Source organism: Lineus longissimus, chromosome 12, assembly GCF_910592395.1.
Source record: "Lineus longissimus chromosome 12, tnLinLong1.2, whole genome shotgun sequence".
Lineage (NCBI taxonomy): Eukaryota > Metazoa > Nemertea > Pilidiophora > Heteronemertea > Lineidae > Lineus > Lineus longissimus.
The window spans coordinates 3,220,350-3,234,024 of record NC_088319.1 but is presented as its reverse complement, the minus strand read 5'-3'; the positions used below and the strand labels follow the sequence as shown (position 1 = coordinate 3,234,024).

General features: G+C 41.5%; 2 protein-coding genes across 2 annotated transcripts in view; both read left to right on the top strand.

Annotated features, from left to right (window-relative positions):
- Window positions 1-808: 808 nt before the first annotated feature.
- LOC135497149 (U18-myrmicitoxin-Mri1a-like) lies at window positions 809-5,605 on the top strand. The gene is made up of 3 exons (XM_064786886.1): window positions 809-1,173; window positions 3,939-4,143; window positions 4,999-5,605. Exons 1-3 carry the CDS (start codon window positions 1,143-1,145, stop codon window positions 5,066-5,068), a joined length of 306 nt encoding a protein of 101 aa, XP_064642956.1. The 5' UTR covers window positions 809-1,142; the 3' UTR covers window positions 5,069-5,605.
- A 4,612-nt stretch (window positions 5,606-10,217) lies between these two features.
- The window catches only part of LOC135497025 (metabotropic glutamate receptor 2-like), a 48,588-nt gene continuing 45,130 nt past the window's right edge, over window positions 10,218-13,675 (top strand). Inside the window, exon 1 of the mRNA XM_064786682.1 lies at window positions 10,218-10,550. The gene's annotated coding sequence lies outside the window, so the exon portion shown is untranslated. The remainder of the gene's footprint in view (window positions 10,551-13,675) is intronic.

Genomic DNA, 13,675 nt, shown 5'->3' with positions numbered 1-13,675 from the left:
TCCCGAGTACATAATCATAAGGGGGTAATAATTTCATCACTGTAGCTCATTATACCAGCAGTGTCTAAATATTGCACTAGGTTTGTATGGGCTGGCGACACTCGCAAAAGTCGTGAACAACTACCACGGCTTTGAAGTGTCCTTGAAAGAGTTTCGTCCGGATTCCCGGAGGATTGAGTGACGGCAACGGCCTGTATGGAAAATCCTATATCTTTTCATCACGACAGTATTTTCCCATTTCTTGTCACCGTTTGATAGTTTTCATCTAAACTGACCTAATAGTTAGTTAAAAGGGTTATTGGCCTTGCTACATTCTTTATTTGAAATGCAAAAATGTCACGAGACACAAATTATATTAGAAGATTCTCTATCTACAGGCGAAGGAATTTTCTAATCTCCACCCAAGGTGTCCGAGAGAAGAGGCAAAACTGGGTCGAAATCCCCATCTCCCAATGTTCTCTCGTCTCGAGCGTGTGGCGACTTATGCAATTACCAAAGAAATAAGCCATGCCCTGCACTACGAGTTGAAGACGTCTTCGTAATCGAATGCAAATAATTAAATGATGACAAAATCGAAAAGAGTTTGTCGATGATTCTATATAAGCTATCAATCTTGCTAATTAGATGATTAAAATCGATGTACTAATCAGTCGATGCATTATTACATTTCAATAATTTCATTAACTGCGCAGACGTTTTGACAAAAGGTGCCGTTGCGTGCGTATTCTGAAAGATAAAACATGGGCACGAGACGAAGGATAAGAAATTTTTCATAAAGGGAAAACACAGAAGGTACAATTCGACAATATTCGTGTGTTTTAGCCCAGGCACTTCAGCGCAGCCATTGATGGAAGGGCTGTCTTTGGGCAATGACAGCGAATGGGCTTTGGCATTCGCGTTCGCGTTTCGGGGCTTCGCGAATAATCCAAAAGAATTGTAAGTTGGCCTACCGCGCGCGAATCCTTGAGAGAAATTATTTGACGTCACAGAGACGATTCGCCTGAAGTTATAATGACATTGCAGGCTACAATATCGCCATCCGCTCTGTTCGCAGACTATCGCAACTTCACTGAACTACACCATGTAGGACTGAATAATTTCTTGATTGAAATATTAGAATAAAAGAGTTTCATGGATTGAGGATGACCAAGTTAATACTTTTCCTACTGTGTGGTAAGTGTTTTGAAATTAGTATGACGAAAATTATCAGTGTCGCAAAATTTAGTACTCTTGAAAATATAGTTTCTTGTGTTTCGGTTTTGTGTAAGCCCAAGCATGTATGCACATCAAGAGGTTTTCAGAGAAACGACCAACCCGTTAAGACTTCTGAGATTGTGAAAATTCTGAGTCGGATTTTTTTTCTTTTCCATATGAAAAAAAACAAAACAACCTCGACAAGGTGCATTGTGTTGGGTGGAAAGACCCTACAATGTTTTTCAAAAGCTCAGATCTCCTTATTTCTGTTAGTGGAGGAGTGGAGACGAGCGTAGATGTAACGATAATCTATTTCGTTTGATGTCGACCAGAACAGACAAGGATATTTACATTGCAGGATATCGGTATTTGTTTTGAAGATTGGCAGTTTTCAGGCCCAGCTTTAAAATAGAATAGTTGTTTTCATTATTAACAATTCCCTACGGTAACTAGTTCATAACATCACTGTGTTCTACTTGAAGGACAATTGGCATTATTAAGGGCAATATTACCCAGCTGTCGGCTGCCCAGTCACCTCCTATTCAACATAAGTAGTTTCCATCAACAAATTGCACAAAAAAGGAAAAATTCAAAAACTGACTGAGTTATCACGCTTTTCCGATGTTGACTCCAATTTGACCCGAGTTAGCTATCCAAACATCGATCCTTAAGGAACTATGCACTAGAAAGGCGCTTTCTGGAGCCATGGATCTACCCCGTGACGTCTTGGTGTGGATATCGATTTTTCCGACGTCACGCTACTGGAGCTCGATTACCCCGCTATTGCGACAATGTTGGAAATGACGCTGTGTCGTAATAGCGGGGTGACGTGAACTCGGATCTCGGCGTGCACTCACGTGGCGGGAAAGGCCTTTCGTGCCCGGACTTGTGCGTACTAAAAATAACGAATAACGCGTTTTTCTACATTGTACTATCTAAAGAGCTGAAACAAAATTGCAAAAGCATCAAACACGTTCAGAAAAATAGTTTATTGATGAACCAGAAGAAGAACAAACGTACTGTAGTGAAAAGCCGCCCCTACCTTTAAGTAAGACTTTCAAATGATTTAATTCCTGCTTCCTGCTCCTGCCTACCGCCTCGAGGCCAGCTACAAATAACCCGGCGGCTGCAAAACATAACAACAAAAACTGTTTTTCGGGTTAAGTATTAAAGCATGTTGTCGAAATTATTACTGACTGGGTCATTTCTCGGCTGGCGGAATCATATTACATTGAGACTAAACCGCAGTAAGTCAAAACCATTGGCTGTAAAATGTCAATGTCATGCTACTGACAATGTAGTTATCCCAGGATGAAAAACTCCCCTTTATAGAGAACGATGCTGTTGCATGTGTGGGGTACGGTAGAAAAACTGTCCAAGGATAATAAATAATCTATGATGCGGTTGCATCCTGTTTCACTCTAAACCAACTGGATAATTTTTTTAAAAATTTTATCAACAGCATTGCGGTCTTTATTACCCACCTGCTGTTAGCTGAACTTAAAAGAGTGTGAATATATTGCGACATCCAGTTTCACATTTACGGATTTTTAAAAATTTTATCAACAACATAATAGGGTCTTTATAACCCACCTGCTGTTACCTGAACTCCGAAGAGTGTGAATTTATTGCAACATCAAGTTTCACATTTATAGATTTTTTAAATTTTTATCAACAACATTATTTTATTTATTATCGACCTGCTGTTAGCTGAACTCCGAAGAGTGTGAATATATTATTGCGACATCCAGTTTTTCATTTAATCGTTTATTTACCCGTCTTGGTTTGGGCTTATTGACTACCCTGAGAGTCGTTTCATGGGGATCGATGTTATCAAAATTTGCCTTGATGACCGTCTGATAAGACAGTAGAATAATGGGAATCTCAGGCCGAGGCGCGAGCGGGCTTTGTTTGAAGATAATAGATCGGGCTGTATTGGGCCATGACTGACTTCTTATAACTTGCGCGGCTATTAAGGGCAAAATAACGTCATGCCATTTGTGTATTTAAATAGACAACGTGCAGAAAGGTGACACTAAGATATGCAAACGACCAAATGAACCTGACGAGAAAAATCTAGTTGAGCATTTACACTATGTTGCTCGGGATTACCGTCACCTGGAAATACATACATGTACATCAATACCAAATTGGTCACCTTCATAAAATTTCTCTGCATCGTATCATAATATTCAAGGTCCGTGTCCATTATTGATTTGGTGTTCAGGCGGCTGGCTGATAACCACCAACGGAAGTCAGCCATGAAATTGATTGTGGTCTATGGGATGATGGAAAATGAAGGTGGTATTAGTCAAATAGGGTATAGGTTTGTTCAGGGCCAAGTCACGAAGCAATAATTTCGATTTGATAATGACGATATATTTTATGGCATCAGTTTTTTGTCCCCCTGGAAAAAGTGTTATTTTATCCAGATAGATTATGGTATATGGTTCTACTTGACCGTTAAAGTGAATTTCGTACGATTAATACAAAGGCCATCGTGTGCCGCAGTCGGTATCAAAGCCATAATGCATCACCGCGTATTTCATGAGTTCACCTGCCGCCGTGGGGGTAGCCCTCAAGAACTGATGACGTATCACGCAAAAAAGGAATCACCTCGTTCTCGTTCCCGCGGGAATGCATCTGAACTGCTCTAATATAATTCGTATCGACCTGTTTGGAGAATGCCCTAGGACTACACACCTGTCATCTCATTAATCATATCCCTTTACTTTTGGTTTAAGGGTTCCTGATCCTGAGCCTTGAGGCGCTGGTCATCCCGGAGAAAGCCGCCGCCCGTCTTCAGCCTCCACGCACATATGACCAAGGCCCGTCACCAACGGACCCCAACCGCACCAAGTGCCAACCCAAAGTCATCCATACCTACTGCTTCAACAGAGGGACTTGTTTCGCCGTCAAGTCCGGGGAGAAGATGCAGTACGGATGTGTGTAAGTTGTGCACGTGGATGTTTTGGATAGGAGTGATGGCCGTGGCCAACCTGTCGTCTACTCCTAGGATATTATCAATCGGTTTTGCACTTCTTATTCTTGCCCCGAAGAAACGCTGCTGAGAAATGGTTTCTGTTTCATGTAGGCTCAAGCACTGATGAATGCATTAGAAATGGCACTCCGTGCATTGTCGTGATTGCGGTCAAAAGTGTGGCAGAACGCTGCAATCATTTCTCAGGAGCAAAGGATGTTGATATCAACCCGCCCCAGCAATTTCTTTTTGATTCTATCAACGATAAAGGAATGAAATATACGTGCCGTGTTGTCATTTTGAACACTGACCATTCCTTGTCCGAGGATCTTTTTCCCTTACCGCTTCACATGGTTCATCCACCGTTACCTGTGGTATTCAACTAACCATCCCATTGCTCTCATCAGTGACATTTTCCTCCTTGTGCACTCCATAAATAGATTCCATTCGAGGCGCCTTCAGGCAGCGCGATAGCACCGTGAAAGAACGTCCGAATCGTGATGGCACGGTTGTGTGTTCGCGATCGAAACCCGGACAGCGCCACTATCTGTGGTCTCAACGTTCCTAAAAAGTCTCATTCGGGCACCTGTTGTTTTCAATATACTCCGCCTCTCGATATTTCAAACATTTGGATACGTGGTAGGAATAAAAAAGCCTGATCTCTGGATGGAAAAATCAATGTGCGCGCTTTATCTGCTCTAAAGAGTGTTTTCCCGATTGCTACACTTTTTATTGAAATAAGAAATAAAGGTTTTTGAGCCTCTAAAACACCCGCAGTTAACTATTTACATATGTAATTGATTTTATATTTCGCTCTCTTGCAGGTGTCAATCTGGATGGACAGGATATCGATGTTCAGAAGTCAACTTGAATATGTACCGGTACATGGCGTAAGGACTCCACAGAACGTGCCACGAATGTTCAATATAATTTTGGCGAACATGACGAAATAACTAAAAAGAAAAACTACATGTGAGGAGTACATGTACTTCTGACTACTTCATCAACATAATCGTTCGATGGAAACCGATTGCTCCCCGGCCTATTGGCTGCAAGCAGGTCATGAGGAGTTCGGAAGCGAATGCATATCAGATACTACTGATTTCATGCTCTGGGCCTCGCAATCAATAGGCGATATCCTAAATGATTGGTTGGTCCCGCGGGACGGGGGTCAGTCTTTTCATAAACATAATCATAGACACGAATGTGATGGACATCTGAGACAATTATTAGGCATGTTTTGAAGATGCGTAGCAGCAATGAGGAATCATCAAGTAGGCCATGAGATTGACTATATCAGTCGCGCCAAGTTGCGCCCGTGACGCGCTTATCTCTCTCAGCTTCATGTAAGTTACGCTCGACTTACGCACGACCTACGCGCTGGGTTTAGGGATGACAATTCTGATTTGGACTGTAACTGGAAAGAAAAAAACCCAGAAGTATTAGGGTAGCAGGAAGGGTTGGGCGTTTGTGGTTTCTGAGTCTGAGGGGGTTGGTGTCTGTTGACTGTGCTTTAAGAGAGACTAGGCATGGCGCCAGTCTCTCTTAAAGCACAGTCAACAGGCATTTGGTCTCAGTATTTGGGTTTTGATTGCCATGACTGTACCCCTGTAAAAGTCAGAGGAGGAGAAGTTTGGAATGATGAAAGCATTGAAGAAGAAGAAATGTTATTATATATTGAGGAAAGCAAAATTTATTATGAGACTAGAAGGCAGTGTCCTGACTTGATTATTTTGAAAATGGCAGTCTGAACACATTAAAAGGTGGAACATGGCATTTTATCGACTTTGAAGTGTTCCGCAGTTAAAGGGAGACTATAGGCAGCAGCTAGGTAGGCAAGATAAAGTCATACAAATTTGCCAATAGGGGTCAGTCATATCTCTAGGCATGGCGCCAGTCTCTCTTAAGCACAGTCAACAGGCATTTGGTCTTAGTATTTGGGTACAGAATCAAGGCAGAATCAAGGCAGCTCAGAGAGCAATGATTGAACGATGCTGTGGACAAGTCCAAGGATACTGCATCAGTCACGACCAACTTCTCATCAGAAAGCGTCACCACCAGCATATTCAATGTTCAGTTCCAACCTGTACCAGTCCAATGCACGCCTGTCATGGTCAGCAGTGGTCAGCTTAGCGCGATATGGAACATTCTTCCGAAACTCAAGCGAGGGAAGTCTGCTCATTAGCCTATCTCGCGCACTGCTCCTTCTTGTCAAACATCGTAGTGAAATCGTGGTACAGTGGGGCGTCGTCGAGGATTGCAGCTGGTCGGACAGACGTGAGGTGGAATGTGGGCGGCTGCACTTCTTCGTTGATGTGCGATGGCAGATAGCACAGTTGTTGCGTTGCATGACAGCTGAAAGTGAATGTGATATCATAGAACTGAGGCGTTTGCAATGAGACTATAGGTGAAGTAGAAGCAAGGAGTGAAATGGGCCATCTTCCAGTGACTAATATACAGAGTAAGGGCACTGGGTGTTGTTAGATTCAGCATTGAATGTATTCCTCGTACAAGCGTGAATAGTGTGGACATACATGTACAGTGAGAGGTGAGAGACCCCTATTGACTACTTCTTGTAACTTTATCTTGGATATTATATTAGTATTGAAGTTCTAGCCATGGATTATGAAGAAATTGAAGTTGTAAGCATGGAATATGAAAAATTATTCAACGTTGAAAGACATTATTCCATGAGGCTTTGCCGTGATCGCAAAGGACGCGACGCGATTGGTTCACATGCTAATGAGGTATGATAATGATAATTACCTCTATAATGCTACTTGGATAGCGACTGTGTCGTTGATTGCAACAGTGGTCTATGTCAATGTGTGCCTGTAATGTCAATGAAGTATGATGAGGTGATGACGATAGTGCAATTGACTAGGTGGCGCATTTTAGAATCAGCAGTGAGCACTGTGTGTAACATGGTGGAGGCAGCGGAGATAATAACTGTGTCGAAAGTATTGTTATAGGGCCTTCCCTAGGCCCATGGGGTTAAATTTACAATCCACGATTGAAAAGACGTAGTTTGATCGCATTCAACTATAAATCCATTGAACAGTTGTGTTCCTTGGCTTTAGTCAACCGATGACCTTTTGTTGGGCCATGATCGGGGATTGTAAACTGTAAATGTACTATGGACTGGGAGACGGGGGAAACACAAGTGAAATAGACCAAAACAAGTGATTTTGGGGCTTTGGTTTAGACGCATGTCCCACATGCGCCATGCGGGATTATGCGGGATTATACGGTTCATGTGAACTTGTTGACATCTACATGATCTAGTGCCGTTATTGGTCATGGTACATGGTAGGCCTAATCATCATGGCAATATGTTTCAGGAAAAGCTCGGAGTAAAATGAACTGCCGATGAATAATGATGTTGTTCATGTTTACCATGTTTACTATACATAGCCATAGGGTATGCACTGGCCAGTGCACTTTCTGCACGTCGTCATGGTCATGTACGTGATACCTTGCATATTTTGTTTTTTTAATGCGCATGCTTTTTGGGCAAAATCACTTGTACCAACACTAATGAATAATGTCTTCTTATCCCTATGACTCCATACACAGTGAGGGCATTGTCCCATTCTCATCAAATGGTAACTTATTGTACCGTATTAGGGTGGAAGTTGGGGAGCAGATACCTACCGCTGCACGCCTGTCATAATCAGCAGTGATGAGCTTAGCGCGATATGGAACATTCTTCAGAAACTCAAGCGAGGGAAGTCTGCTCATTAGCATATCTCGCGCACTGCTCCTTATTGTCAAACATCGTAGTGAAATCGTAATGGAAAACGTCTGGCTTTGCGCCAGACGTTGAGACTAATAAGTGAAGAACTAGTAGGTAAAGAACTTCTACTTGCGCGAGACTGCTCTGATAAAATTATCATTGCAGAGACTACGGTGACGTACACATATATTTTTTACAATCAAAAATGCCCTCAAAAGACGACATGGAATGATTATTTTATTGATATTTCCTACTATATACCTTCCAATTATCACTTTATACAAATAGATCGGCGTTAGGTCGCATGCTTTTCTTTCCTGGTGACACTATAAAGCAAAATAGTTGCAACCCCGTAAATGCGCTATAAGTCCAATAATAAGTGACGGTGACCCGTTATAAATGTTTCGCCAGCTTCGCTTTTTTGCCGCTACGCGGCGCGTTGGGCCCTTGCGTCAAGGCTTACAGGATGTAACTCAGAGAAAGTGTAGTAACCGAACTAACTGAATTCTGTAGGGAAATTGCTGCCCGATTAATCGAAGTGAAATCAGATATGTTCTGAACATATTTATATAAAAATAAATGAGTTAATAGAAATACCATTGTTGACATTTTCACCTACTGATCGTCATCTTATAGTGTAGAAGAAATGTTTCCGTATGTAATAATGTAAATGGCATTTAAAACATGTTGCAAGAAGAGGTACTAACTGGCCTACTTATTAACCTAATTTGATCTATCAAACATTATGGTGCAACCAAATATGTGGCTTAATTTGTTGCTGTTACACCCTTTTGCGCTGCCACAGACTCGGGCGTTGGATTGTCAGTCATATCATCAACTAGTACATAATAGTTTCGCAGTTACAACTCTGGGGAATTGAACAATCATACTCCGGTGAAGTGTTAGAGTGTGGCGAGGCGGTCCTACTGTTTCCTTGAATATGATGTTTTCTTTGGAGAATATTTTACAATCTCTACCCACAAAGATCCTTGGGTCAAATATTTAGCGTTGATGTGGAGACAGACTCGGCCAATAGGTTCCTCATGCCAAGCCACGGTGCAAGTTTTTACGTTTAGCACGCTTCTGAAAGATAGCAGCACTATTCATGCCATAAACTTGGAGATGATCGTCGACCAAACTTCGCCATTGAAAATTCACACGAGAAAAGCTTTATGGAGAACGGTCTTTTTATAAATGTGTTGTCCTCAGGAAAGCGAGAGATCTCGGCAGAGAAGGAAACTTACAAATGTCAGGGCCGTATTTTCGTCCCGGGTGGCAGTTGGCTCTCTGGGGCGGCAGATCACCACTTTTCGCCAAAAGGACATAAATCTACATGTAAAATGAAAAACACGTTTTTCGGCGATCGCCGCCCTCGCTAAATACGCCCACTCGGATCAGACTGGCCTACGGCCGCCCTTGTGCATTGTCAGTTTCTCAAGAGATCCAAGCGACGGCGGATAAACATGGTCGTCACAAGGTTATAAATGGCATGCCAATTCCGAAAGGACAGGAGGCCAATGATTCCCTCAGTTGACCACGAGGATTAAGGTAGGATAGGTCTCTATGAATTGGAAGCAGGCAAGCCTGGTGGGCTGGAGGAGATGTTTAAATGAACACTAGCAAATCCCACCTTGCTTTCATGTTTCTCAGTGTTCACGTGAAAGGACAGTGAAGCCTGCCACGTGCAGACGTATGCATTACATCTGTGAGTTAGCAAATCAGGCTCCGACAGATTGGATCCGATGTGCTCCGCTCCGCTCCGCTGTATACTAGTCTTGTAGTGGGAAGGGCCAGGCTAGTCTAGCTGTGTTTCTTCAGCATTGGTAAGGCCTACCCAAATATAATATTAGATAATCTAGTGGTGTGCCCTATCTTTTAGTAAATAATGTGATCTGGTCACATTCCAGAGTTCAACTGAGTATACACCCCTGGCCAGAACGATTTGAAAAATACTACATGTACCCATACACGACTACTGTAGTGTTACCATGGTGGCGGTGCATGGCGGCCGTTTGGGAAGTTATTCTCCAACCCAACAATCAAATGCCACGCCATTGTCGGGTCCAAATGCCACGCCATTATTGTGCCTCTAAACAGTTCAACATCAGCAGATGATTGACAGCGTAAACCAAGACGCGTCTTCCGAGTAACGGAAGCTTCTTTGAATCAAACTTCGCAATATCTGGCAATCACTTCTGATAAAACCTTGCATAAGAGCACGTGTCCGTTGCCCCGGCAACGATATGGAAGCGAGGTTCGTTGCTCCATTTATAACTTTGTGTGTAACCTGGCGCCAGCCCACGCTCTTCGAACCGACAACCGTAATCATGAAATGAGCGCAACACGAGATCTCAAATGGATTACACAAATCGCACGAATATAACCGAATGACAACTTGATATCTCATTGTTGCGAACCAAACGGGCGTGATGACCTAATTTGGATGCGGTTGATTTTGTTACTTTGTATTTCGATGTTTCGACTTTTATTCGCATTTTATTTATGTATTGAAAGGGAAGTAGGATAGCCTTAGAAAGACCACTGGATGTATATACTGTTTGTAGGATGTGCGTACGCAAAATGATCTCGTGGCATGGGGCCTAGCATATTTATAGAAACGTATTGATCGAAATCTCGAAGGTTAGTATCGTTTTTGTTTTCTGTATTCGTGTTTTCAATTATTTGTTGTATTATCGCGCCTACCTTTAAAAGAAGAATGCTGTTTAGGATTCTGGCTCATTTTCATTAAAGGGCCAATGGCATTATAAGGGCATTGGTGTCAAGCTGCGGCTTCCCACAGTCACCCTCCGTCTAAGAGCTGAAACACAATTGGAAAAATAGAAAACTAATTTACTAGTGAAACAAAAGAAGAACATACTGAAGTAAAAAACCGCTCATTCCTTTAAGTGAAATTCACACTAAAGGGCCAATGGCGTTATTAAGGGCATTATTACCAAGCTCGGCTTCCCAATCACCCTCCATCTAGGAGCTGAAAATGAAACACAATTAGGAAACGAGAAAACTAGTTTACTTCAGTGAAACGGATGTGGAGCATACATGTACTCAAGTAAAAAGCTGCTCACTCCTTCAAGTGAAACTCACTAGCATGTTGTTTCGGCCTTTTCACTGTCAGTCATGGGCTATTTAAAGAGACTGATTTCTCGAATTCCTGATGTTGGTAGTCAGCATGTTCTCAGCGTGTAGGCCTACTCGTGCTTCCCTTGCCTGTGCGTTCAGCTCTAGGCCCGTAGGCCTGTCAGTTATAGTGGATTTCTGTTTTTCGACACCTTCCACATCGTTGCACCACTTCCCCTCACTGTAGAACTTTTGCTAACTTCGCCTCATACAAGGGTCTGAATAAGCATACCCCGGAACGGCAGTGATTGTGGTGAGGCGCTGTCCTATATCTGCTCGGATTGACCGCCATTGCAATCTAAATGTGGTGAAATCGCTCATCCACGTAACTACTGTACGCCTTTTTTCTTAAAAATCAAAAAGGTTGACAAAGTGTATTTCAAGTCCATGTCTTAAGAAATTCTCCTGAATAGAGGTGGTTGTTTTTGTTTCTATTGGCACTATTTTTGTAGCGTGTAGATATGGCAGTGTGATTTGGTTCGTTCGTGCAGACGGTGATTTGAAGCGAGCTGGGTTTTGGCCCTTGAACAGTTATCATTTGCTCAAAAAACGAATATAAATTCACCTTAGGAATATTTGACAGGGTTACATTAGAAGAGAATCGAAACTTTTAAAGAAATCATGAGATTTATGGCATTTTGTTAGAGCACACTTGCTGCGTGAGTGTGTGTCATACATGCAATACACGTGCAATGGACGCCAATACGGGCAGAGATAATATGCTTGAATGTTATGAGAATGATTGATGGGTGGGCTTTGAAATACAAGAGTATCTCAATGAATTTATTGAAATACCCTTGAAATACTAAACATCCCTAGTTTAACCTTTCCAAACTATATACGCCTCCCGCACAATCGACTTTCCAATTCAAAGAACTCCAAGGTTACTTAAACGATTGATGAGCAATAATTATATGTAGACTGATAAATGAGAAGTTTTAGCGTGTAAATAGTATTTATACTTAGGCTTATTATGCCGTGGTATGTTATTGAAGATATTGGCAGTGAAAATACCCTACCTTCTTACCTCATAGATTTAGCAGGCCTAATTGCCTGTGTTGGCCTGTACATTTGCTAACATCTCGAATGGAGAAAGGGAAGTAAATTTTTAAAGTTCTTGACATGTTACAAAACTTTTGATGTAGGTCAAAATCACAGAGTCACAAGTGAATTTCAGAACGTCAAAATACGCACACGGGCCTATAGCTATTGCCGCTCAGGCATTTGACGAGGTTCCCGGATCATGAAGAATTATATTTCTTTTGGGACATCCTGTAAACCTATAGTATTTGTTAATTGATGTCAGTACTTTTGTATTTTTGATTACAATATCAAATACCAGAATAATGTGTCATTCTTGTATCAGTCAATAAAGCAATCGATAAACCAAACATTGATATATGATCAGCGCTCTACTCTATATATGATATTTATGACTGCTTTGTCACAGATGCGTGCTATAAGGTCTCGATAGCCATTAAACTATATTGACTTTTTTCGGTGGAAGTGAAGTTGGAGACAGCAAAGAATGAATTCTTTCATGGCATCATTTATATTAACCTTAAATATTATAGTGTGCTGGTGATGTCATTTTACCAATTTTTATGATCGGGATTCGCTGGTATGAATATTATTCTTTCGCAGATGTTCGCATTATTAAGGTCTCATTAGTGATAATTTATTTTAAGGTATTTTTGGGAAAAACAAATGGAATTGGACTGCATATAAAAATATATTTTGTACACATCGTTTCGACATAGTTGGGTGGATGATCAATTTTGTGTCTGTATGAGCTGCAATTTGACCAATAGTAAATTTGACGTGCAACTCTGCATTACGCGGGAAGGGGGGATGGTAGCTAGCTGGCCAACTTTGCACTCATGAGACATGTTATTCTTGTTAAATTGTATACTTCCGTTATAATCGCGCTGATATGACATCATTGAGTGATGACACAAGGAAGCTGGTCGAAGCATGTGGTGGCAAATTACGGTGTATTAACGAATATTTATTCAATAGTTATTCTTGTTAAATTGTATACTTCCGTTATGATCGCGTTGATATGACATCATTGAGTGATGACACAAGGAAGCAGGTAGAAGCATGTCGTGGCAAATTATGGTGTATTATCAAATATTTTCCTGATTTGATCAATGTGTATCGGATATTGCGTGAGATATCATCACTGGTTACATCCTCCATTGTTTATCATCGCGATTGTGCTAACCCGTTTCCGAGATCGGGATCGGGATAGCGCTGTGACGTGTCATCGAAAAATGGCATGATGATAGTGGAGAGAAAAAATGAATTATAGAAATAATTAAAATAATCAAACTGCATGTCTTGTGCAATTACTTAAACTACTCGTCTTTCTGTCGATCATGGCATTCTTCGGCCAATGGCTTGCATCCTTGACACAAAAAGATTGTTTTAGAGCTCCTGTTATTAATTGTACCATCAAATTATGGAACTAATTAACACGCTTTAGTCGAAGATGGCACTATATTTTGTGCGGAAGGTAAAAGAACAAAGCAGAAATAACCAGGTAGATTATAGTGTTTAAAAGTTAAGTTTTGAAAGGTAATCGCCCTTTTCATATCCTCGAAGGCCAAAAAAAGTTTAGTCGCATA

What these genes read in the sequence shown, in the direction of transcription:
- LOC135497149 (XM_064786886.1), top strand. Translation starts at nt 1,143, where the DNA reads ATGACCAAGTTAATACTTTTCCTACTGTGTG. An exon ending in AATACTTTTCCTACTGTGTG is followed by an intron (nt 1,174 to 3,938) that starts GTAAGTGTTTTG and finishes TTTTGGTTTAAG; the next exon opens with GGTTCCTGATCCTGAGCCTT. An exon ending in AAGATGCAGTACGGATGTGT is followed by an intron (nt 4,144 to 4,998) that starts GTAAGTTGTGCA and finishes GCTCTCTTGCAG; the next exon opens with GTGTCAATCTGGATGGACAG.